We start from the raw sequence: 22,870 nt of genomic DNA on the forward strand, positions 1-22,870 counted from the left end.
AGCTTCATGTTACAGCTGTCTAGTTCTTGCTGCTTGTGGGCTAATTTCTAGTACCTCTGGATTCCTGCATTTTGATGCTCTATTTCGTGCTCCATTTAATTTTCTTTGAGTCAACGTCAGATGCTCAGCTTAAAAGATTTCAGCCAATATTCTTGGAGTGCCTGTGGAGACATCTCTGCACTCCTAAGGAATTTCTGGGTATGTTGCATCAATTGCTAAGAAAAATACAAACAAACACAACAAATGCCAGCATGTTTTGGTTTGTTTTGTTTTCCTTGTAGTCATGCAGAGTGTGACTTGTTTTGCCAACTCCTCATGGTCTTAAGCAGATGCTGGCACTTTCTGTGTGTCCTTTGCTGCAGAAGAGATGCTGCCTGTAGAAGCTTCTTTCTGAAATCAGGTGGTTGCTTTTCTTCCCTTCAAAGAGAGAAGTCAGAGAGTGGGTCAGGCAGTGTGCTGGTGGGTGCAGAGATTTCCAGGACTTGAACGACTGTGCCCAGCAGCATTTGTGTGTGCGTTCTCAGAAACCTCCTCGGTGTGGTGTGTTTATGGTGCAAAACAGGGTGAGTTACCCGAGGGCTTGAAGGCTGATGAGAAAGGAAAGGGCTGATGCTAATGTAGGAGAATTGGTAAGGACAGAAGTGATGTTGGCACACTTCAACCCCAGAATCAAATCTGGTGCTGCTTGTTTATCTCCCATTTTCAGAAGAAATGGCTGAAAATCCTAGAAACTGGGGTTGGGGAGGGGAATGACTTGCTTTTTAAGTTGGTGCATTTTGACTGGAGTTGTGTGTATGCTGCCTGAGAGCGTGTGCTGGGAGCCCCCCTCGCTGTGTGCTAGTGGGGCTCTGCTTTTCCTTGAGTGGGACTGAAGAGACTTGTTTTCAAAGTAAACTCTAATAAATGTGGTTATAAAACCACTGAAAGATGATCCGATGTCAGTATGACATCCGCCAACATGCCTATGTATCCTGAAGTGCATTTAAACTTCATGTTACCAGCTCTTTAGGGCAAACTTTACGTTACCAGCTCTTTAGGGAGTTATTCAGAGTCCTTTCAGTGACGCTTACAACCAGGATCAGAATTAGCTTTATAGCTGTTGGTGTTAAGGAGTCATTTCCTGGAGTACGCTCGAAACAAGGAGAGTGGGCCTCCCTCCCTCCAGATTTTACCAATTCTTGTGTGGTTTATGACCTTTGCTGTGCGGTTCTGTTTTTTCTTACACTATATGCATAAAGACTAGAAGAGATAGTGGATTAGAAAAACGTGGTTAAAAACGGTGGTTAAAGGAAAAAGTCTTAAAAACTGATAACATTGTGACCTGCGTATGGTGTGCGGAGACTGATTGTCCTACCAGACCCGGTGTAATACGTGTCTTAGAGGTGCTTTTTCACTGGCAGCAGAGAGCCTGCGTTTAGGTATCTGAGGGAGTTGGGCTCTGTGAAGCGCGTAGCGGCTGCAACGAGGTCTAAGCCTGGCTTCTGACTTCCGCTGACGGGCTGGGACCTTTCCTTGTGTTTTACAAAACATTTTGAGGAAATAAGCATTAAAACTTGCTCATCTTTTGCCTTGTGTAATAGCCATGTTAAGCAAACTGTTAAGTTTGCTGTTAAGCAAAACTACAGCTGACCATGAGACCCTTGCTTTAAAATCTTTTTTACCTTTCCATTTGCAGAATGTAGGTGTGGATCGGTCAAGAGAAGAAGCTTTGAGGACAGTACCTAACCACCTATAGCTCCCGTTCCCGGGGGCGGCAGCCCTTCCTCCATCGCAAGAGCATTAAGTAGCAGCTCAGGTCCCGGGGAACGGAGGAGGTGTTGCTGAGCGCCAAGCGAGTTGGATCGAACGCGCCTCCCCTTCACTTTAAGACATTTCGAATGTGATTCACCTTCTTTGGAGAAAACCCGTAGTTCTGGATAACTCCCAGTGCTGAAAGGTATCCGTAAAAAGATTTATGGGAAGCAGAATAGAGTTGGATTTAGATTTTTCTTATGTAAATTTGTGCAGTTTCAGTGGGTCTTATTGTTCATCTGTGGATACTGCAAGATGGTTAATTGCCCGTGTCAATTTTACTGTCAGATTTTAACTAGATTTTACTTTCTTTTTTAAGTGTTTTTCTAAGAGTTCCTCTTATTTTTACTGTGAATAATTGCCTAGGATTACACGGATATTTTTTTGATGGTGTATTTAACATAGGTGAAATTCTACATTTTGAGCATTGGAGGCTTCGTGGTGCAAAACTACTTTAAATGGGCAAGCCTATCAGCTCTGTTAGCTTCTGTGTTTTAAATTGAGCTTTGGTTTGCCAACCACAACTTAAATTCTTCTGAAATGGGGAGACTTTCCCCTTGTAGAATAAAAGCATTAAAGCTAGATTTGCTACCTGAAAGATTCTAGTGTTTTAGAAAATTCTAACGTTTTCCAGGGGCCAGCTGTATTTTGGAGGGCAGTGGAAGACACAATGTTAAGTGGTGGACGTGTGAGTATAGCTAGCAGCCTGGGTAATGAATCGAGAGAGAGACAGACGTCCTTTCTGCTGCAGTTGCAGGAGGGGCTGAGCAGCTTTTCTGAGACTGGAAGGGAAGGGAAAAGGAGTCAGGCTGTCAAGGGCTGGAGAAGCTGCCTGTCTTAGTAGTGCTGTGATTATTTTTTTTTTTTTTTGGGGAGGGGGCAATTTTTGGAATGAATTTCAACATAAAAGTATATGTTTCTCTTTTATAGCCACATTTAATATGTACATCAGGAAACAGTACAGAAAGGTTAGGTGGAGTTTAACCCTTCTAACAGCTCATGCAAGAAAAACACCAGGTAAATTCTGAAAATATTTTTAACGTGGCACCCCTGCCTTGGGTTTTTTTTGTGTTGTTTTTTAGCACCTTCCACCATCCCAGTTCTTCACCGCTCTTTTATACCTTGTGAAACTCCAGTGCTAAAAATGGAATTTTCTATGTCTGTTGAGGCCGCAACCTTTTAACTGTACTAAATCAATGCGTATTTTGTATGTGTGTTAGCAGACAGCTGAAGTGAGCTGCCAGCACTGCTGCTGGCTTTTAGTTCTGAATTGAGGAGAACTATTCTTTGGTACTTGGACTGTGTTTTTTCTAAGGACTTCTGTTCAACTAGCTGAGCTTTACCATGTATATTGTTGGGGGTTTTTGTTTTGTTGTTTGTGGGTTGTTTTTTTTTTTTTTTTCCCCTCCTCTTCTTTTTCTCAATTCCTGTGTGGAATACCGGGCCCTCATAATGTAGTTTTGCAGGCAAGGGCTAAATTGTCTTTTGTTTGTGCAGGGTTTATAAAATAATGTGCTGCTGTTATTATTTGTTTTAATAAGCTAATTTCAGCAATATATTCAGCTCTGGAAGTAAGCCATACCGTATCGCTGGGTTCTGTTTCAGAAGAGGAATGCGTAGGGTACGGAACGACCAGAAACACTTGCTTCAAGCGCTGCTGTCTAAAGCTTTGTGTGTGCGATCCACGCGTTCAGTGGTGCCCATTTCAGATCTTTATTAATTCAGCTGTGTCCGTAGCTATTGTGTGAGGAGAGAGACCACACAGCGCTGCTCAGAGAAGTTAATTTATTGATGCGTAGTTAACAAGGCCACCTTTGTGGCCAAAATGTAGATGTAATTTCCCCTCCCAATTTGACATGTGTTAAGCGTGGGAGAGCCAGGCTGTGCTCCAGGCAGCCCTCGCTTCTCCAGGCCTCCGCCGTCCAGCCGTGACCAGGAGTTGTTAAACAGTTGTTAAATTGAGAAAGTCAAAGTTGATCCGTAGTTGCAGAGGGCAAATCCCAGGAGACTGTATTAGAAAAGCGGGGTTTTACTGGCAGACTGCGGTACTACTTGAGCTCAGACCTGGTTGCAGAAATGTGGTGGAAGGAAAGATTTCTCCTAGTGAGAGCTGAGCCCAAGGGCCGCTTCTCTTCACTGGCAAGCATGGCTTGAGGTGTCTCCCCTCTCTCCCTTTCTTTGTTTTACCTCTCTCAACTTTCAGAGGTGCTGTAAAATTCCTTGAGGCTAAATGTTTTATGTATAGTAGGTATTTTTATAGCCTGCTTTTGAATATACTGTGATGAGTGTTTTACTAAGTGGGTGTTCAGTAAAAAGAATTGTATACAAGTGTAAATAAACTGTTATGCTGATACTTGAAGAGAAAAAAAAAAATGAAGTTGTTTGTTTTACTTTAGGAAGGTACTAAATCACTGACTGCATCCGACCCTTTCTACCTGGCAAGAGCAAGTGTAGACAACGAATGTAGATTTGAAGCGAGTGATCGGTTCTCCCCGGGGCGTAACCACCTTTCTGGAAAGGCACTGTTCAGAATTGCAGGTTATTGTCACTGTCTAAAAGCTGCATACGTGTGTGGTGTCGTCCCCCCCCCCCCCGACAGAACCGTCACTGACAGGGGAGCTGAAAACCCTCGTCCTGACCTTGTGTATTTGTACCCATGTTTATTTTACTGCCTTCTGACTGTTAATGCACTTGCTAGCTCAGATGCAGTCTCTCAGATGGGATTAAACTGTCTTTTCTTACATCGTTGGCCTTCGTCGTAGTCTTTCAGACAAATGTAATCATTTGACCTTTGATCCAAGTAATAAAGATCAAATGCTACAACATGTGCTGATGTGTGTTTCTTTCCGTGCCCATTTACAGTAGCTGTAGTGCCAGGTGAGCGTTCCTGCAGGTCAGCAGGTTTCCACAGCTTTCGGAAGCATAGCTTGGGTTAAGAGAGCTTATACGTAGGCATAAGAATTAAGTTAGCTTACTCCATCGGTTGCTTTACTCTGACAAATGTAATTAAAGTAAACTCAGTAACTGAGGAAGATGTTGGAAGAATCTGTTGAATAAATACAAGTCAAGATTTGCACGCAGCGGAGGAGAAAGGTAAGACTTTATTAATTTTACCTGGTCATTGGTATTTTAAGATCTGATCTACACTGTTCTTGTATTGTCTTCCAAATGCTGCTGCTGTTTTGAGAAGGCTGGAGAACCAACAGCAAGATGCTGCCTCCTGGTACAGACTCGCACGTATAGGTTAGGCAGATGGCATTAAATTTGCAGGGGTACGTGTCATTCTGAAGGATAAGGACAAAATTAATTACTACTTTGTGGTTTAGCATTACGTACTCAAATGTCCCTGCCTTGTTGATCACTGTATAATATGCTCTTGGGTGGTAACCGTTTGTATCTTCTCTGCTAGGTGGAAGGAATGTTTTCTTCGGTTTTAACTCTACTGTGTGCTTATGTTTGTGTGGGAGGTAATTTTGTTTGTTTCTTTTGGCGCTTTTAGGCTGCTTTCTGGACAGAACTCTTTAATAAATGCCTCCTGTCCCATGTGCTGTCCGCCAGGTGGCCCTCGGGGACAGCGGTCCAGCGGAGGAGGTCCCCGAGGCTGTGACCTGTGGAGGCTTCGTTTCAGGTGGCGCGGTTCACGCAACGCCCTTGGCTAAGCAGTGCGGTGCTGCCGCTGAGGAACGTCGTAACGTCTCCGCGGAGGAAAGGCGTCTGTGCTGGGCAGGCGCGCTGTTAGAAGGCGCGCTTGTGGCGGCAGGGGATGCTCCAGGTGGGTCGGACAGATACCAGCTGACAGAGTGGCTGCGTGAAGACCAAGGTCCCTCCTGAGCAGGTTTGGTGCCCGTTACTCCAGAGCGAAGCAGGTAAGCGCAGTGAGCAAACGTTCCCACAATCCACAATTACTTCTTATAATTCATTACAGCTTCTTGCCATCCAAATACCCAGTGCTGCAGGCAACCGCGTTTGTAACTTCTCATGTAGAAAAGCATTTCTGCTTGGGCACAAGCATCCAGCACTCGCCTTTGAAAGCAGAGTAACTTTCTGCTGAAAAGTGGCAAACCAGAAATGACTTGGTATGTTACTCGAAGGGGAAAAACCCAAGTGTGCTGCTCTCCCTGGCAGCAACTCGCAGCGTACTGTGTGCTCCCCCTCTGACAGGGGTTGGTGTAAGTGCGTGTGGTGGTAACTAGGCAAAGCTGGTGTTTGGAAATGCCAACTGTGCGCTGACTGCTCCAGCCTCAATCTGCTGTACGCTTAGATGACATCCAACTCGTACTGGCATTACTGGAATTAAAACAATAAGCTAGAGCTGTTCTTCAGAAGAAAAACAAAGGTGGCACTGTGTTGTTTTGAGTCCCTATGGGGGGGGGGTGGGGTGGGGTGGTGCGTGTGTGTGTGTGTGCGTGCTTGCGTGTGAGAGCTTTCTCCTCCTCTTTCAGCAGGATTAACAGTCTGAAACTACCCAGAAGCTACAGGGCACCCCTCAGAGCCCTGTAGCATTGTGTAACTGTTGGACAAACTGATACTCACCAGTGCATTTTCTTTCCGCCTGCTCAGTGGTCGAGAAAATTAAATCACTTGCGATAGTGTTACAAAATACAGAAAGCTTTTGAGAAGCAAGGGACCTTGCTTCATTCTGTATTTTACGAGCTGACGGCAAGGAGAAGAGTTTTGGAAAGAACTTTGCAGTAATTAGTTTTTCTCTCTTGTTAGTGGTTAAAAATAAAAATTCAGAAGTAGGTATTGCAGCAAAGCAGGATCTAGTTTTGTGCCCTTTTTACAGCAAGTAGAAGGAGCCACAGCTGCTGTATTAAAAACAAGCAAAAGTGGAAGAAAGATTTTGTGCTTGCAGTTAAGCAAGATGCTTCCCCTCCAGCAGAGCAGGCAAGGGCTACGAACGCTCCACACGGGCGTTACCTGGTGCTTCTCTCCCGGTAAGCTGCTGTTAATAGGAAGTGTGGCGTTTAACAGAGGAACTCGTATTCCCAGGCAGTGGCTGTGAATATGGGGTGTGCTGTGGCTGCTGCGGGACGCTTAGGCCTCGCTGTGTGACACTTGTACTGCCTCAGAGTAAATACCTAGGATGGTTGCTGAAGCCTGCGCCTGCTTGGCACCGACTGCTCTGAGTGAGAGCCAGGCTTTAGAAAAGCGCAGTTGGAGCGGCACCGAGCTGCTTCCCACAACAGCTAGCGTTACCCTGCGAATCTCTGCTTTTGTCTAATGCTGCATTTTGGTGAATTCTCCTAAAATATTAGTATATTTTTGTAAGTGATCAGGGCTTACCAATTGTTACTTTTTACTGTAGTTTAAAGACAGACAACTGGAGTTTAACTGTATACTCTAGAAAAAAATCATAAAGCCATGAATGAAAGTTTAATGTAACTTTCTTTTAATTGAAGACAAATAAAAGAACCAAGGGCTCAAACACGTTTTAAAAAGACATCTTCTGTTTCCTAATGTCTTCTCTCGAGCAAAATATACAGCATATATATAACATAACTACATTCAAGTACCAAACAGAATTTACATTTTCCCCAATAGAGAAAATAATGCACATGATTCACATACCTTAGACCCAACCATGCATAAAAACACTGCCAATAAATCAGCAGTTGGACATAATTAATCACACTACTGTGTATTATTCTGAAGTATCGACAACATCGTTGGAGCGCGTAACACTTAGCACTGGGGAGTTTTAGGTTTATAACGTTTAACCCTGCTTTAAAGTCCGACTCTGAACAGAGACTTATTTGTCTAAGATCTGTTCAAATTTAGGGTTAATAAAAGAAAATCCATCAAATGCAGATTGATCCATGGACTCGATCAGGTTTTTGTCACTGTAAGACAATTTTGGCTTCTCACTCAGGAATTCTCTGTCAAAGTTGTTGTAGTCGCTTGCTGACTTCTGTGGTAAAGAGAGAGGGAAGATAGTTTGAGACAAACTTTGTAATTCCTTCCAGAACAAATTGCTTAAATATGACAGGTTAGGAAGTTGTTTCTTGAGCTCCCTCCTTCCTCCCCCCCTAGAGAAAAATCTCCTTTTTGCCTATTTTAACAGCACTATAAGATTGGAACTGGGCAACTGCTTATTGTTAATTGAAAACAAGTAGCACCAGGTCGCTGCAGAGAAGAACCACCTGGATTTGTGATAATGTTTCATAGAACTACCCAAAGATTCTCTATTGACAAAAGCAATCCAGCACTTACGTTCAAGCCCAACAGTTTCTTGCCATTAACCAGAACTTTTAAATTCCTGAAAGCATTTTATGGTCTGTACTTGTTCAGACAAAAAGCGATGCCCTGTTGCAGCTGCTTTGTGTCTGGATAAAATACTTGTGCACGTTTCATAAAAATTCACGTTACTACAGAGCGTGTTTTACGCTCTGCACCTCCAAAGGTTGCTGTTTGTAGGATCCTTAGTTTCCAGAGTTCCCATTTCTATGAGAACATGCAACATGGAGCCTTTCTGGCCTTCTGTTCTTGAACAGGACAGCTCTCCTCCGAGTACGTAAGTACATTTTAAAGAGACTGCGTTGCCTCCAGATCATTTTACCTGTACCAGTACAGGGTGGAGGAAAACCGGTTTGGATTTTCAACCAAGTGAGATGAAGCAGCAGCAGCCCACGGTGATACAGACAATGAGTAACGCATGGTCTGTTCTGCAGATGTTTTTTCAGGTAACATTAGGCATGTACGTTACAAATAGTTCAGCAGTATAGAGAATGCATCTTTTTGCCCACTTGGAGACTCTGGGCTGAGTTTGAAACAGCACGTATTTAATGTGTGTACAGAACACCTGCAGGCAGTTACCAGCTGAGTAGCCACAAGGTATTGGTCCTTCTCCCATGTGGCATTACAGAAGAGAAAAACGCAAGAATCTATCAACGTTTCTAACGTTGAGGAGAACGGATCTCAGAACTATCAGTCGATTTCCCTTAAGAATGTATTAGTAAAGAAGCTCCTTGAGAGAGCATAGGAAGACAGTCTTAACAGGAAGATTTCAGGGCAGTGAGAGGAATATAATAACTTTTTATAACGGAACCATCCCAGAACAATGGGGTTTGAGATACATAGCTATCTCATTTATAAACTGTGAGGAGAAACTTGCAGTAGGATAGTTTGAGCAAGTTAGAGAAATCACCCCTTACTGCTAGGCTGACATTTGCAATACTGCTACAGATCGAAGAATAACCCACGTACCACTTTTGGCCTGAAAGGGGGGTCTACCTCCCTCTTCTCTAGCGCCGTCCAGTTGATGGTTTTGAAGAAAGGATGGTCTCTGATACTCCCAGTGACCCCAAGTCGTCTTGTTGGATCCCTTTCAAATAGCTGCAAGAGAAGATAACCTAGTAAGCCTTATGTCTGCTCAAAAGGTAGGTGGCACTGGAAGAATAATGGGTATACTGCTAAAAGAACAAAAGTTGCTTACAGTAAACAGACCATTAGTAATTAATCTGACCTGGCTTTCCAGTTGTAAAAGTAATTTGCTTGCTGATGAACAGCTCCTTTTAAAAGCCTTGATTTGTCCCTCCCTTGACAAATACAGTACCGTGACCCACTCGTTGATCAGCAGTCCCACCTTTTCTAATATATCTTTTGATTCCTTGGTAATCCAGCGTGGGTAGTGAGGGGTGTCCACTCGGATGGACTCAAACAATTCATCTTCGTCATCCCCATGGAATGGGGATTGTCCAATAAGCATCTCGTACAGCAGGACCCCAAACGACCACCAGTCCACAGAGAACGTGTACCGCAAACCTTGCAGGATCTTGTTCCACAGAAGCAGCACAGAGGAAGAAATACAAGTAATTAGTAAAGGGCAGCAATACATACCAAAAACCCGACGAGGGATTTTAAGAGAGAATCTTTAATAACTAGGATACTTAGGGGGAAAAAAAAAAATCCAGCTATTTGACAAATTGTTGACACTGATGGACATCTGTAGTTTTATCCTTGGCTGCTGCTTGTGGAAACGTGGACAGCTCAGTGGACAAGTCTTTGCCCTCAATTCAGAAATTTCCTCCATTAAACGACCATATACTTGGAAAACATCTCTAGTTTTTTTTTTACAAGACAAAGGGAGAAGCAAGTAGCAGTGAAAAGTAGATTACTACCAAACAGCCTTTGACATCATTTATAGCTTTAGCAGCTAACTACCTTATTTATTTGGACTACTTTGCAAATTGGATTAAAAAAACCAACTACGAACACAGGGAATTTAACTTAGTGAGATTCCCTTTAGAAGCTGCTTTTGCTTTGAATTTTGGTTGTTTGCATGGGCACAAGTCTCTTCACCATCTGCAGTGCACATCATAGGTTCATTTTGCGGGAGCCCCGTGTGTATGCTAGCTGTAAAGGCATAAGGGAGAGCTAGCTGTTCAAAACCTGAACGTTTTAACATTTCAAAAACATGGTTTTTTAAACTTGCAGCCATAGAATATTTACAAATCCCAAGTACCTTCTACAAAGAACTCAGATTTAATGTTTTTTCTGTGCTAGTTAGACTTTTACATTTCTGAACTATTAGTCTACAAAGGGATGATTAATCACAACGGCCATTCTAACAGCGGTGTATTAAATCCATCCCAGCAGTACGTGGCAGTGGCATACTGACCTCAGGAGCAATGTAGTCTGGGGTCCCGCAGAAAGTGCTTGCCTTGTTCTCGCCAACAACATTTTCTTTGCACATTCCAAAATCGGCTATTTTGATGTGGCCTTCTTTATCAAGCATCACATTGTCCAGTTTTAGGTCTCTGCAAAAAAATGTTTAAAAAAATTATGTTTTAAGGACAAGTGAGTCCATTTTTGTATTCAGATGCATGCAGTTTCTTCAGTGATAAACACCTACCCTACATCACACAAAGAGGCTTTTCAAGAAAATAATCATCCATCAACACAATACATACAAAGTAGTACTTTTGTACTTTGAAGGCAGGAGGGAGAAGGGAAGAAGTCTCTCTTGTCAGAGTAAGAAAGAAGCTGAGGTGTATATATAGTGTGTGACCTTATAATCCTCAACACTTGCTTTCAGATCCAAAAGCACACCCAGTGCTCCTGTTGCTTCTGGAAGGAGGCGTGAGTTAATGCCCCACCAGCTGACGTAGTGCTACACCAACTCCGTAGCTCAAAAGAAGGATTGTTGGATTCTTACAGCATTTGGCAGGAGTACGAATGGTTGAAGCCTGCCCAATTTTTAATACTACCTGTGACTACCTAGTTACAGCACGAGGGGGTTCATGTGTTGTGGCCACAGTCTGTGAAGCGTCCTATTCATGTCTTTTTTTCAGAATAACAATATTCAATCAAGTAAGAGCTTTCTAACAGCAGTTTCCAAAAGCTACATTCCCTCCCTTGGACTGTGATGCATTTTTTGTCCATCTGGCTGCAAAAGCACATACCAAGGAGGGCAGGCTGAAGAGAAACTGAACAGCCCTTCTGCTTACCAAGAAAGACTTGAATAGAGCAGATAATTTTACATGAGAACAGGGCAGTCTTTTCTGCTTGGTAACTTAAGTTCCCAGTATCAGCTACTTGCACTACTCAGGCGGTGAGCTGCAGCTCTAACCAAGAGTCCCTGATCTCATGCAACACACCATAAATCCTTCCCTGTTTGGGCATCAGCTGCCGTTCACCTGAGTAAATTGAATATATTTATTTGAGATGGGGAAAACTCATTGTAACTTAGGGCACTGCACTTCCCTAGCTACAAGAAGTTCTAAAATCTTTTTGTGTGGATGTACGCTTACATGCAACGCCTACCTAAAACTGCTCCAGTCAGTCAGGTTCTGTGATTATACTGGTTAAACATCCTGTGTGAGATGGGGGAAAAAAAAGTGCCTTTGGTTTTGCTGGTGTCTTGTTGGAAAATGGTACCGTTTCTCTGAAAATATTTCATACTATGAAATCTCCCTCCAGCAACATTCTAATTTAACATAGGGAAATTTAACAGCAAGCCTAAAAATGCTCTAGAAAATCTGGGATGGAAGCATTTCATGCTGATGACAACGTATGCTGGAGGCTGATCCTTTCCCGTATAAAAACCTGCAGGAGGCAGTGGGAATACAGCTGCGTACATTAAGGACCTTCCTGGGTTATGGCTGTCTTCTCGGAGGCAGACAGACTTGTAAGAATCATCTTTCTCCACCAAGGAGGATTCCTATAACGTTCATCCTCTTTACAAACACTTTTTTACTAGTCTCTAACTTCAGAAAAGTTACTAGTTACTAGTAACTAGTAACTAGTTAAAAGTTACTAGTCTCTAACTTCAGAAAATTGCTTTAAAGGTTGGATGCTCCAACAGAGGCTTCCTGTTTTTGTAAAGGGAGATGGACAATACCAGATGGTTTGGTGCACGTTCACCTAAGGCCTTGCATGACTTGCTCTCAAGCACGCAGCCGTTATTCCTTGTTACTGTTTGTTACAGAGGTAAGAGCTACCTGAGCAAGTAGTTACCAAAGGTGCTTTGAAACTGGGGGTGGGATGAAAAGGCTGGAGAAAGGAAATTGAGATAAAAACTACATTAAAATAAACTTCTGATCTCTTGTAGCGTGGCTATTTAGAGTAAGAAGCAGTTGATCAGGATCTGGCCCCTGATGGTGAGGCAGAAGCATCAATATTGCGGTTTCAACGGAAGGCAAAAGCAGACAACTTTCACCTCAGTGGTCTTCACAAGGCTGGTAGGAATTGATAGCCTCAAGGACCCTCTCCCTGCCTCCAAACTAAGTAGACTCATGATTTGAAGGCAGTGTTTAAAAAGAACTGAAACAAAACCGCTTTTGTGTAACATAAATAACATTCCATCATTCTCGTTGCCAAGGAAAAGACACACAGATACAGATTCATCTCAGGCATGTTAATGTCCTTGGAATAACATCAGATCTCTGACAGCTTTTACTGCTTACATCAATCAGTAACTCAAAGATGCATGAAGTGCTAAGACAATTCACAGGTCCCACACTGGAGCTAGTTGGTACTCACCTATAAATAATGCCTTTGCTGTGAAGAAACTGTAGCCCACATAAAATTTCAGCTCCATAAAACCTGAAAAGACCAAAACATCTTTTAATCTGTCTTGCTCAGTTAAAACATAGTCAATGCAGCTGGCCAAAAGAGCTGCTGTAAGCGTCTCTTCATGGAGTGAGAAGTATTGTACACTCTTTTAAATACTAATACACCTGCATTTATATAGCTGGATGCTGTAATCTTCAAGTTAATCCCTTCACCACACATCTGTGTTATCTAATGCCAAAGAGTAGAGGGGACAGCAACTTGCTTAATGCTTCATTCCACTTCCATTAGGGAACGTTGTCCCTTTTCTACTCTTTAATAGTCTTTGTATGTATTTACACAGAGATATGCACATGCCTTTTGAAAGACAGCTACCGGGAGCTCAATACTCAGGATTGCTTTAGGAGGGACTGGGCACTAATGGCTAAGTTAGAAAGGGACCTCACCTCTCTCCTTCTGCACTGCCCAGTTGCAGCAGACACTGAAAAGTAGCATTGCTTCAGGGCCATTCTCCTCAAAAAAGAGGTGATAATCCAGAGGATATGAAGAAAAATGCTAAAAGAATGCTTTTCTCTCCCCCCGGAAATGTATTAAAAGTTGTGGGTTTGGTGGGTTTTTTTTGTGTGTGTTTTTTGTTTTGTTTTTTTAATTAAACAAATACAAAACTATTTCCACTTCTGTAGAGCAGAATGAACGTTGACCCAAAAACTTCAGAAACAGGTACAGAGGATGCCAGGAGAGGCTGCCAGATGCACAGACATTTGCTGAAACACAGGTAAGTGGGAGGGGCTTTGTCCAGATTTTTGCTGGGAAAAATAGGAACAGAGCTTGCCCTGACCCATAAGGGTACTATCACGTCAACTTAGCAATACTAGTAAATACTGTAAGTTGGTTTTTGTTCCCCCATGCTGCTTTCCAATTTTTCCATCAAAATACTGTCCTAAAGAGCACTGAAGCTTTTGCTTTTCAGTGCTGGCTCATACTGCGGTTTACCTAGCATTTCTAGGTACAAGCATCCCTTAAAGTAAAATGTCACACTGCTACGTAATTTAAGAAAACCTAACTCCACACATCATTAAGTGAGCTGCTTCATTGTATCAAACCAGTGTCTAGAACTACATTTTCAATCATCTACCACTGAAACTTGAGTGAAAGACTGCAGGTAAGTGGTGCAGAACTAGAAGCAGTAAAACCAGAGAGACTAAAATCATTCATGGAGATAGGGACTGAAGGGTTGTGGACTTACGTTGCTCTGTAGAGATCAAAACGCCCCTTGTCTTGTATGTGGAACATCAAGTCTCCCCCATTCAGGAACTCCATAACGAAGAACAGATGATCCTGTTTGCAAATAACCAGAGAATGGAAAAATTACTGATGCTATTGTGACCGCATATGAAGTAGCGATGTGGCTACTGGGGACCAAGCAGCCACTTTCCTCCTCTCCTGAAGTATTTATCTATTTCATGCACCCCTAAGAATGTATGAGGCTGCTACAGATTTGAGTAGCCTGGTCTTGTATTGTAAAGCTAAATAGCTGATCTTGTATTCTGTGGATTTCTAGACTTAATAAAAATATGCATTTAAATAGACTTACTGACTTCTACCTGTGACAGTCATCTTTTTTCCCCTCACTGAGGGTAAAGCTAAGATCAAGGATTTAAATTAAACTCTCTCTTATTCCAGATTGCGTAGATGTTTTTCTGATCTCATTGTGTTCTCATCAACATATGTAGGGGTCATACTCATATTTACTTTCCACAAGGCCTGTGAAGTATTGCACAGAGCACAAGACAAGGAAATTTAATTCTTGCATCACTAAGTTACTTTCACTTGACTGCTGGTAACAGTTTAGGGCTGGTAACAGTCAAAGGCTAAAGCTGTTGTGTTGCTGTTGCCATTGGGCTTTTTCTTACCTTTGTCTGAAACGTGCAGTAAAGATGCGTGAGAAATGGATTTTCCCATGCAAGTGCGAGGACCCGCTTTTCCACCATGGTACATTCCACATCATCATCAATTAGCACCACATCTTTTTTCAGAGCTTTGATAGCAAAGAATTCATTCTTCCCTTTCAGCTCAGCAAGCAGAACCTACAAAAAATAAAAGATGAGATTACAGCACATGTAGGAAAGACTGTTGCTGATGGTATCAGTGCAGGAAAGTCAAAGGTGTTTATAGCAGGTGCAATGACAATTAAAAAGCATTTAAATGGGGAAGACGAGTGAGATCTGGGAAGGTGAAGTTGCTGGGCATAGAGATGAGGAGATGGGCCTCAAGGACCACGTAACACAGGCACAGCAGCTTCCAGGGCAGTTCTTCTGTCAATGTCTTGTGAGTGTATAAACAGAAGACATGTAAAGCCTGTTCCTTCATTAGAGCTGTAGTTTCACAGACAACAACGGACAGAATCTGTGGTGGTCATGCTGCTCTCCCACACCTCCCCCTGCCATTGCACTGGAGCATTATGAGGCTGTTTCTATACAGAGGGTATGAACACAAAACATCCTTTTGCACTGTGGTGCACAAAGGGCAATTCCTCTGCCTCGATACTAAATAACTGACAAACTGTTGGGCATTATGAATCACATTTGAGTTTAGGCAAGATTCAGATGATGAATTTCTAGTGTCTTTGTCGAAGATGGCTATATTCAATTCTGTTAAAAGATTACCTACCCAAGCAGCTGTAACAGTAAGACCTTTCTGGTTAATGGAAATAGCCCGTCACATTGCAGAGATCAAGCAAGGCAGTCATCTTAAGCTCCGTAAGTTTGTTACGTACCTTTCCAAAACTTCCTTTCCCTAGTACTTTATGGAAGACAAAGCTGTCTATGTTGAATTTTCTCCTGCTTGCAATTCGTGACGCTGTCTTGGCTGTGCTTCCCTCCCAGAGTTTATCGTACTCGCTGTTATCTGCTAATTCAAACAGGGAGTTTAAAGTTCAATATATGCAGAACTACTGCATGACTCAGATCCCTCGCTAAGAATTAAGTACTGATGTGCTATTTCAATGCATCTGCTGCTGGAATACTGGCGAATCTAAACATGAGAGTCAACTCCTGTAGTTTATAACAGAGTTTAAATTACAGAAGCATACTTGGTAGCATTGGATTTGAAATGAATCTGTAATTGTTTCTAATGCTGGGTTTAAGCAATACTTCGACAGGCATTATAAAAATCAAAGGCCCTAACTTTTCCCTGTGACTAAGTTATAGAGCAGAATGTGGAGGAAAACATACTTTACAAGGACTGCTTGTAAACAAAATATTTTTCTTCTGTTAACAGAACAGGCTAGTCCCTCAGCCTAAGCAGAGGGGCCATAAAAAGAGCTGATTTATGCCCAATACTGGCTAAGAAGTATGATCATACAGGTTAATCCTGATTATATCCTAAAATTAATAACTGTACCTTTTTTTGACCTCTGCTGCATAGATCTGCTGGGTCACTAACAAGACACTGATGATAATCATGAGACGATACCGTGTATGCCCCCCTAAGCTGCCCAGCATCTGTGATAACCCAGGGAGGAATCACAGTGGCTGCACCCTGACTTAGTATTCAGCCAAAGCACTGTTGCAAGAGGTTTTTTTTTTCCTCTGTTCTGGCAAACCAGAACAAATACGGTAAGTAATATCAACATAATTTTCTCACTGGGCATTTCAACAGAATTAGCTCAATGTATGGATAAGTATATAAAATCCTGTACCACTCCAAAACTACCCATTACCTCTTACTGAGCCTGGTGATTTCCATCTGGTAAAAAGTTACTACTTCTGTTGCATTTATTTTTGCATAAATTATCATAGGTCAGCAGTTACGAAAATAAGGCTTATACAATGCTAGAATGCTTTAGCAATAGTAAAAAACAATGCAAAACCTTACTCTGAACCTGTAGAGATAGGACTCCAGCTACTACTTAAACTATTTCAGCCATTCAATCTCAAGTAGTATTTTGGCTACTTACATCCTAAAACAGATAGCACTTGCCATTGGTTTCTAATGGTTTGAGAACAAATCAAGATAATTAACAACGTGCATGACATTTCAGTTACAGGACGGAGGGAAGCGTGTTGTACGCCTATGTCTGGGTAGCGAGGCATCCTCCAGTTCCATCATGGGGAACAGTGCTGCAGTGAGTAAAGCAAGCATTTTGCAGAAAGGTGGGTATGCTCATGGACTAAAAACTACAGGTATTTGTCAAAGGTTATGTAAGCATTTTGTGTGGCTAGGAGAAGGTGAAAATAAATATATGCGTATAATTTTTTTTTAACAGTGCTTATGAAAAAAATTGTCTAACATAAGGCAAGAATGAATAGCTCCTTAATTTGTTAGTTTGTGTAGTCTGGTAGGTAAATGGCTAAATTAAAACATTGACGCTTTTCTCACCTGTTGTATCTCCTCCTGGAGCTCTAGGTTTCTTATCAAAATCTTGATAAATACCAACACTTTCTACAGATCCAGAATCAGACCGTCGTGTAGATTTCTGAGGAGGAGGGTAATATTTGAAATTATATTTGCACTATTACTTTAGACATAACAATAGCTGTTAAATGTAACATGATGGCAGTATAAACTTTTCTTTTTAATTATTAACTCCTAGTGCGCATCTTTTCTCAAGAAGTCTGGTTCATAGACTATTTAGCCACATTCTTTACATCTTCAGATCAGCCAATTGCTTTAATTCCTTCACCCCAAGAAAATAAGTCATTGGAATTCCTGAACAGCCTACGTTGTATCGTTCATTGCAAAATTATTAAAGGTATAATGGTTTGAATCCACAGTGGGAAGAATTTAAACTGTGGGAAAATGTCCCCTTGGATATGTGTTCCTTTGAAACAGGAGATGGGAATCACTGTCATACTGGACATACTGCAGTCGTACCTGTGTGTGACATCTGTCTTTAGCACAGGGAAACAAATTTTATGTATGGAAGATCCCCAAGATCAAATTTTAGTAATGAAAAGATCGAGCTTTTCTGTGTCGTGAAAGAGCTGGCACAACAGCTCTCACTGTTTTCAAAGTAAATATCCTGTGAAAGCTTAGGAACACTCAGCTCAGAGGAAATACTGTTGGCTTTTGTGATATATTTTCCCGTTTTATTTCAGAGCTTGTATCTGAACCTTTATTTGCAAGTGAGAAGTCAACCACAAGAGACAACTATGCTGCAGCAGGAGATGAACAATGTTAACTATGGGGCCAGTGTTAATTCCAGAGGAGTTTTCTATGTGTATATATCAGATTAATAACAATTGAGAATATCTGGTATATTTCTCCTTATTTATTTAATTTTAGCATTCAAGTGGAATTCTAAAGTTGGAGCATGGAAAAACAGACTTCAGAGTTATGATACCACTGTTTAAACAATTAAACAGAAAGGGAGAGAATAACCTTGGCACCACAGAAGAACAAAACTGGGTTTCAGGAAACTACACACCTTCTAAAAAATTCTTTGTTAGGTGGGATTCCCCCCCCCAATTTCAACTTCAGGCTATTGACATCTTTGTTACTCTCTTTACAGGTCAAATTAAAAAGAAAAAGCTGTTTGCATTTCGTCTGTTCCAAACTCAGTTCCCCATAGAAGTGATATGGAAAAAAAAAAAAGCCAAAAATGCTCTGAAAACAACTAATTACCTGACAAATGGCAACAAAGCCTACCTGGCTAACTTGATTCAAAGCTTCAGCTAGCAACTTCTGGTTTATTCCACATAAGTTTGCCACCTTCTTCTGGCATTTATGATGCACATTCATCCCACATTCTGAAAGAAATGTAAGGACAGTTACACAAGCATCAGGAAAATACTGTCCAACATTACAACAAAAAGTGCTGTTTCTCTGTGCAGTTCAGAAACCTTGTTATAAGACCAGATTGGACATGGATCTATCATTATTAATAAAATTGCAGTTTTAATCTTTAACTCAATGAAGGCTACAAAAATTGTTCAAAAGGAAAAACAACTCCAATCATCATTACTTTATTCTCAAAATCTGTTACAATAAAGATCATCTTGCCTTTTTGTGGGATAATTATAAAAATGGTATTTACAGTAAACACTTTCAATACACTTTTAGGCACTACCTTGAGTCAGATGCACCAAATTTCAGCTATTCCCAAAGTAGTAATTTTGATCATGCTCAAGATCACACCTCCGCAGCATGTTTTCTGACTGCATTAGAAGCTCACCTTGGCTGAGCTGTCACATGAGCCAAGTGCCTATTTGTGTCTCTCTAGTAGAACAACTTTTTCATCCACACATGGATGAGATGAATCCCGTTCTATATAACACACACATACAAATGCACAGTGTGTAGCAATAGCTAATCTCTAGTGGGGGGCGGAAGGGGAGAGACTACACTGGAAAACCACGGAGAGGTCCCAGCTGCCCTCCCGCCTCCTCCCTACCTTCGCATTTGAGTCCTTGTTTGACCAGCCCCCAGAGCAGGCTGCCGCAGTGGTCACAGAAGGTAGGGCTCATGTAGTTGTAAACTTTGAAGCGATGAGGCATGTCGATGTTGAAACGTTCCTTTTGAAACTGAGGACAGGGAGAGGGGTGAGGCACTTGACCCAAAACAGGACCGGCTTCTTAGAGAAAATGGCTTGGATATTACAAAGCTACAACAATTTTATCTTGAATACCCCAGTCTTAACATCCGTCATCTAGCAGGGGAAGAATCTGCCCATCAAATACTACCCACCCCCCTGCAGAGCTTTTAACTACTTTTCTTGCTTTAAAGTTTCATCCCCGACATGTTACATACAATCTTCAAGAGAAGACAGTACCTTGGGGTGCACAGCTAAGCACCTCCCAAATGGACTTGGCTATTTCTATACAAGGTTTTGTTAATTCAGGAGTGTTTAATTACATAATTACACTCTAACTATATTGTTCCAGCTCTTACCATTGTGTCCCTGCTGTTGGCTGCAGTACCAGTACACCTCCCAATGATTTTATCAATACATTTCTTATGAATAGCAGCATTGCATTCTTCAAGACATGCACAAGAAAAAAAAGGATTCCTTCAGATAATAAATACATGGGATGAGGTGTTCGCATTTCATAGCATAATGTGAAAACTGCACTCCTTTCCAGCATACTATATACACCAAAACCTTTCTTTTCTATCAAGATGATGATCTTTTTTAAGCTGATTCCCCCCATTTTCTTTTATCATAACCTCTATTTCTAAACTAAATCTGCCTCCATAGGCAATGCTACAGCATTTGATAACAGAAGGACTATATTATGCTTTTGAGTTTTGATATCTCCCCTGCTGTTCGGAGTAATGCACAGAGATCTATGCTAAGTCAAAAGTGCTTTTCAGTTCAGCGGCAGAACCCCTCAATAGTTGTAATTCATTTTAGAAAAGGTTTCACAAAACCTGCTGTCATAAATGAGTGCAACTTTTCAACAGCATTACACAATTATGAGAAGAATAGCCAAGTCTAAATGTTGATACTAAAAACTCAGGTAGGAATCATAATTAGACAGCCTTAGGTTATTGTGCAAAACTGATGTTTAACATCTGCTACTACCTATGGTAATGATGCACTGTGCCATGCATATTTACAGAAGATTTTTCAACAGTAACTATTAGATCTACAGATTCATGTGGAAAGCAGTACAAGAAAAAGGTAAAACCAACTTACGCCTACATTTGTATCCCTGCTTGTTGAGTCCCCTGAAAAAAGAAATGGTAAAGAAGGAAATAAAAAAACATACGTTTGCTGGAATAAAAGGTGGGGGTTTTTTATTTTTACCATGCCAACCAATCAATCCTTTGTCTATGGGAATATTTGTTCCAATTAATAAACTGGTCTAAATTCTGCTATTCAGAATCCTCTGTCGTAGGAAAGCAAGGTTTAGAAGATAAGGTGGTGTGTTTTGATAGACGAGCAAATTAGGAGGGAAACCCAGAAAAGACAAGGTTTCAATCACATGGGAAGTCCTGATCTGACTTACTACAAAAACAGCCTTACTATGAAATGGATCCAGCTTCTTGCTCTCTATGGGTCTTTACTCTGCTATCAGCCACTTCACATCTCAAAGTCTGAGCATTATTTTCGCAGATCCACCCATCTCAGCCTCTTGTGAAAGAGCTCCTGTTACTCACGGGCCAGATCTCACTTGATGCTGATGGAATGTTTGCCAATTATTTCAGTGGCAAAAATGTTCAAGTTCTATTTTTTAATGTGAGAGAGAGAACTATAGTTCTTAGGTATAACAATGCTCTTAGTAAATATATAATTTCCATTTCCCAACACATATGAATTTACATGCCATGTTTTGGCTGAAGCAAATACCTGAAGTGAATTTTGCAGTTATTTGGCCCTTCGGGGTGGGGGAAGCTTAGTGTTTCCTTCTTACCATACAAAGTCTTTGCAGACAGAGCAAAACGTAGGTTGTCCAAAGAAGGTAGCAATAAATTCATGATTTTTGATGTAGTGGATTTTGGCTTGCTTGATAGCTCCTCTCCTGTTCATAGTTACTGTCCCCTCCTCTTCCCTCATTGACTGTTTGCAGTCTAAGAGAGAAACAAGATGACACACTTTTAATACTAAAGTATTTAAGGTATTAAAAAGATTAATATTTGCTTCTCCAAAAAGTTCAGTTTGTTTTTCTGTTTCAGACTGGTGTTTCTATTTATTTTACACCTGCATTCTGCAGACTTTCAGTCCAACAAGGGTGGAACACATGCACCCGCTGCTTCCTAAGGTGTCTCAGTATCCTTGTTTGCAAGCACTTCCCTCTCCTGCTCATTCAGAAGAAGCCTTCAGCAAATGAGCTGAGAGGAAGAAGCAGGAATGGAGTACAGTCTTGCTAGAGAAGTGACAACCACAGTTGTTTCTTGAAAAAATGTAAGCTCCTATATGTTATGTGATTTATGTGCAAGAGAAATAAACGTTTTATTGGAAGCACGAGGGTCTTCTCCTTCAGCAGAAGCCTTTTCATGCTGCTGCTCCGCATGCCCTCCTGAACCAGCACGACAGCAGAAATGCAGGTGCAGTGCTGCAGGACCTCCTGAGTCACCACGGGACCATAGTACTGTCAGATGGGTTTCTTCCAGCCTCCAGGATCATTAAGCAGTGAGGACAAATGAGATTTTCAATTAGACATTTCCATTATGCTATCTCATAACATTGATGCTATACCTGTCAACACATCTCAGTCTCATTCCTCTCCCCTCCTAGCCCCCATGGGGTTACAGTAGATAGTACTATATAATACTATAGTAATAATAGTACATACTATAATATATAGTGTAGCATCTAATACTGTATTACATAGAAATTACATATAGTATTAGCCAAGAAATAAAACAACAAAAAAATTCTAAGGCTCTGAGTCCAACTGGCTCATACAGGTCCTTCATTACAGGTTATAGTTATTTCCACTCATTTCCAAGGAAGCTTCCGAGTTTCTCTCACAAAAATGAGCATTTTGTGTCTCAATCTTTCAGCCACAACTCAGACTATATAGTCTTACTTATACATTTTGAAAATAATAGGAGTTTGTAACAGAGGTAACCCCATGAAGGTGTATCAAGAGAGATTGGTTATTTAACCCTAGGACACGTTTCTTGTCAATAGAGAGGAGGGACAATCCCATCCAGCAGGAAAAGATAAAGGCTTGAATCAGCAACAGGGAGCCGATCAGCTGCTAACCTCATCAGCTCTGGCCAGCACTTTGTGGGTTCCAATCTGGAAGAAAGGTGGACAGGGTTCACAGGTTGAAAGTGCTGCAAAGTTTAGGGTAAGAGGAGATTGCCGTTTGCAGGGTGGGAGTTTCCACAACGGAGTAAGGAAGCCAGAAGAGCGTTTTTCCCATTGTCAATACAATTGGTTTTTACTTGTTCCATGGTATTGCTGCCTTTTATCGATATCAATGGGAGCTTTGCTTTTTATACCAATAGAAACAGATTTGTCTCCTTTGCCAAGTCACACTAACTACAACGCCTGAGCTTACTACAAAGTTACACAGGAGCTCTGTTTTTCTTGTCGCTAGCTGCACTTGGTTTTTGTCATTTTATTAGCTGGCTACCACCACTGCTATTCCAACAGACTGCTGAACCTGGA

The 22,870-nt window shown here is 41.5% G+C and overlaps 2 protein-coding genes across 17 annotated transcripts in view; one reads left to right on the top strand and one right to left on the bottom strand.

Moving 5' to 3' along the window:
- The window catches only part of LOC140658070 (6-phosphofructo-2-kinase/fructose-2,6-bisphosphatase 4), a 53,473-nt gene extending 48,865 nt beyond the window's left edge, over nucleotides 1-4,608 (top strand). For 5 of the 11 annotated variants that reach the window (XR_012044589.1, XM_072876012.1, XM_072876013.1 and 2 more), the window contains one exon: nucleotides 1,676-4,608. Coding sequence is in view for 4 of the 11 variants with exons in the window: in XM_072876012.1 (XP_072732113.1) it covers nucleotides 1,676-1,735 (60 nt within the window). In the remaining 7 variants the exon portion in view is untranslated. The remainder of the gene's footprint in view (nucleotides 1-1,675) is intronic. The other 6 variants (XR_012044586.1, XR_012044587.1, XR_012044584.1 and 3 more) reach the window with 6 other exon arrangements.
- A 2,552-nt stretch (nucleotides 4,609-7,160) lies between these two features.
- The window catches only part of PRKCD (protein kinase C delta), a 75,231-nt gene continuing 59,521 nt past the window's right edge, over nucleotides 7,161-22,870 (bottom strand). For 5 of the 6 annotated variants that reach the window (XM_072876109.1, XM_072876106.1, XM_072876105.1 and 2 more), the window contains 14 exons: nucleotides 21,162-21,318; nucleotides 20,444-20,475; nucleotides 19,696-19,781; nucleotides 19,199-19,328; nucleotides 18,454-18,554; nucleotides 17,185-17,281; nucleotides 15,581-15,714; nucleotides 14,718-14,891; nucleotides 14,051-14,142; nucleotides 12,775-12,837; nucleotides 10,412-10,550; nucleotides 9,377-9,565; nucleotides 8,998-9,126; nucleotides 7,161-7,702 (listed from right to left, as the gene is read on the bottom strand). In XM_072876109.1, the coding sequence (XP_072732210.1) occupies nucleotides 7,544-7,702; nucleotides 8,998-9,126; nucleotides 9,377-9,565; nucleotides 10,412-10,550; nucleotides 12,775-12,837; nucleotides 14,051-14,142; nucleotides 14,718-14,891; nucleotides 15,581-15,714; nucleotides 17,185-17,281; nucleotides 18,454-18,554; nucleotides 19,199-19,328; nucleotides 19,696-19,781; nucleotides 20,444-20,475; nucleotides 21,162-21,318 (1,682 nt within the window). In that variant the 3' untranslated portion in view covers nucleotides 7,161-7,543. The remainder of the gene's footprint in view (nucleotides 7,703-8,997; nucleotides 9,127-9,376; nucleotides 9,566-10,411; nucleotides 10,551-12,774; nucleotides 12,838-14,050; nucleotides 14,143-14,717; nucleotides 14,892-15,580; nucleotides 15,715-17,184; nucleotides 17,282-18,453; nucleotides 18,555-19,198; nucleotides 19,329-19,695; nucleotides 19,782-20,443; nucleotides 20,476-21,161; nucleotides 21,319-22,870) is intronic. The other variant, XM_072876111.1, reaches the window with a different exon arrangement.

This window comes from Ciconia boyciana, chromosome 11 (genome assembly GCF_034638445.1).
Source record: "Ciconia boyciana chromosome 11, ASM3463844v1, whole genome shotgun sequence".
NCBI lineage: Eukaryota > Metazoa > Chordata > Aves > Ciconiiformes > Ciconiidae > Ciconia > Ciconia boyciana.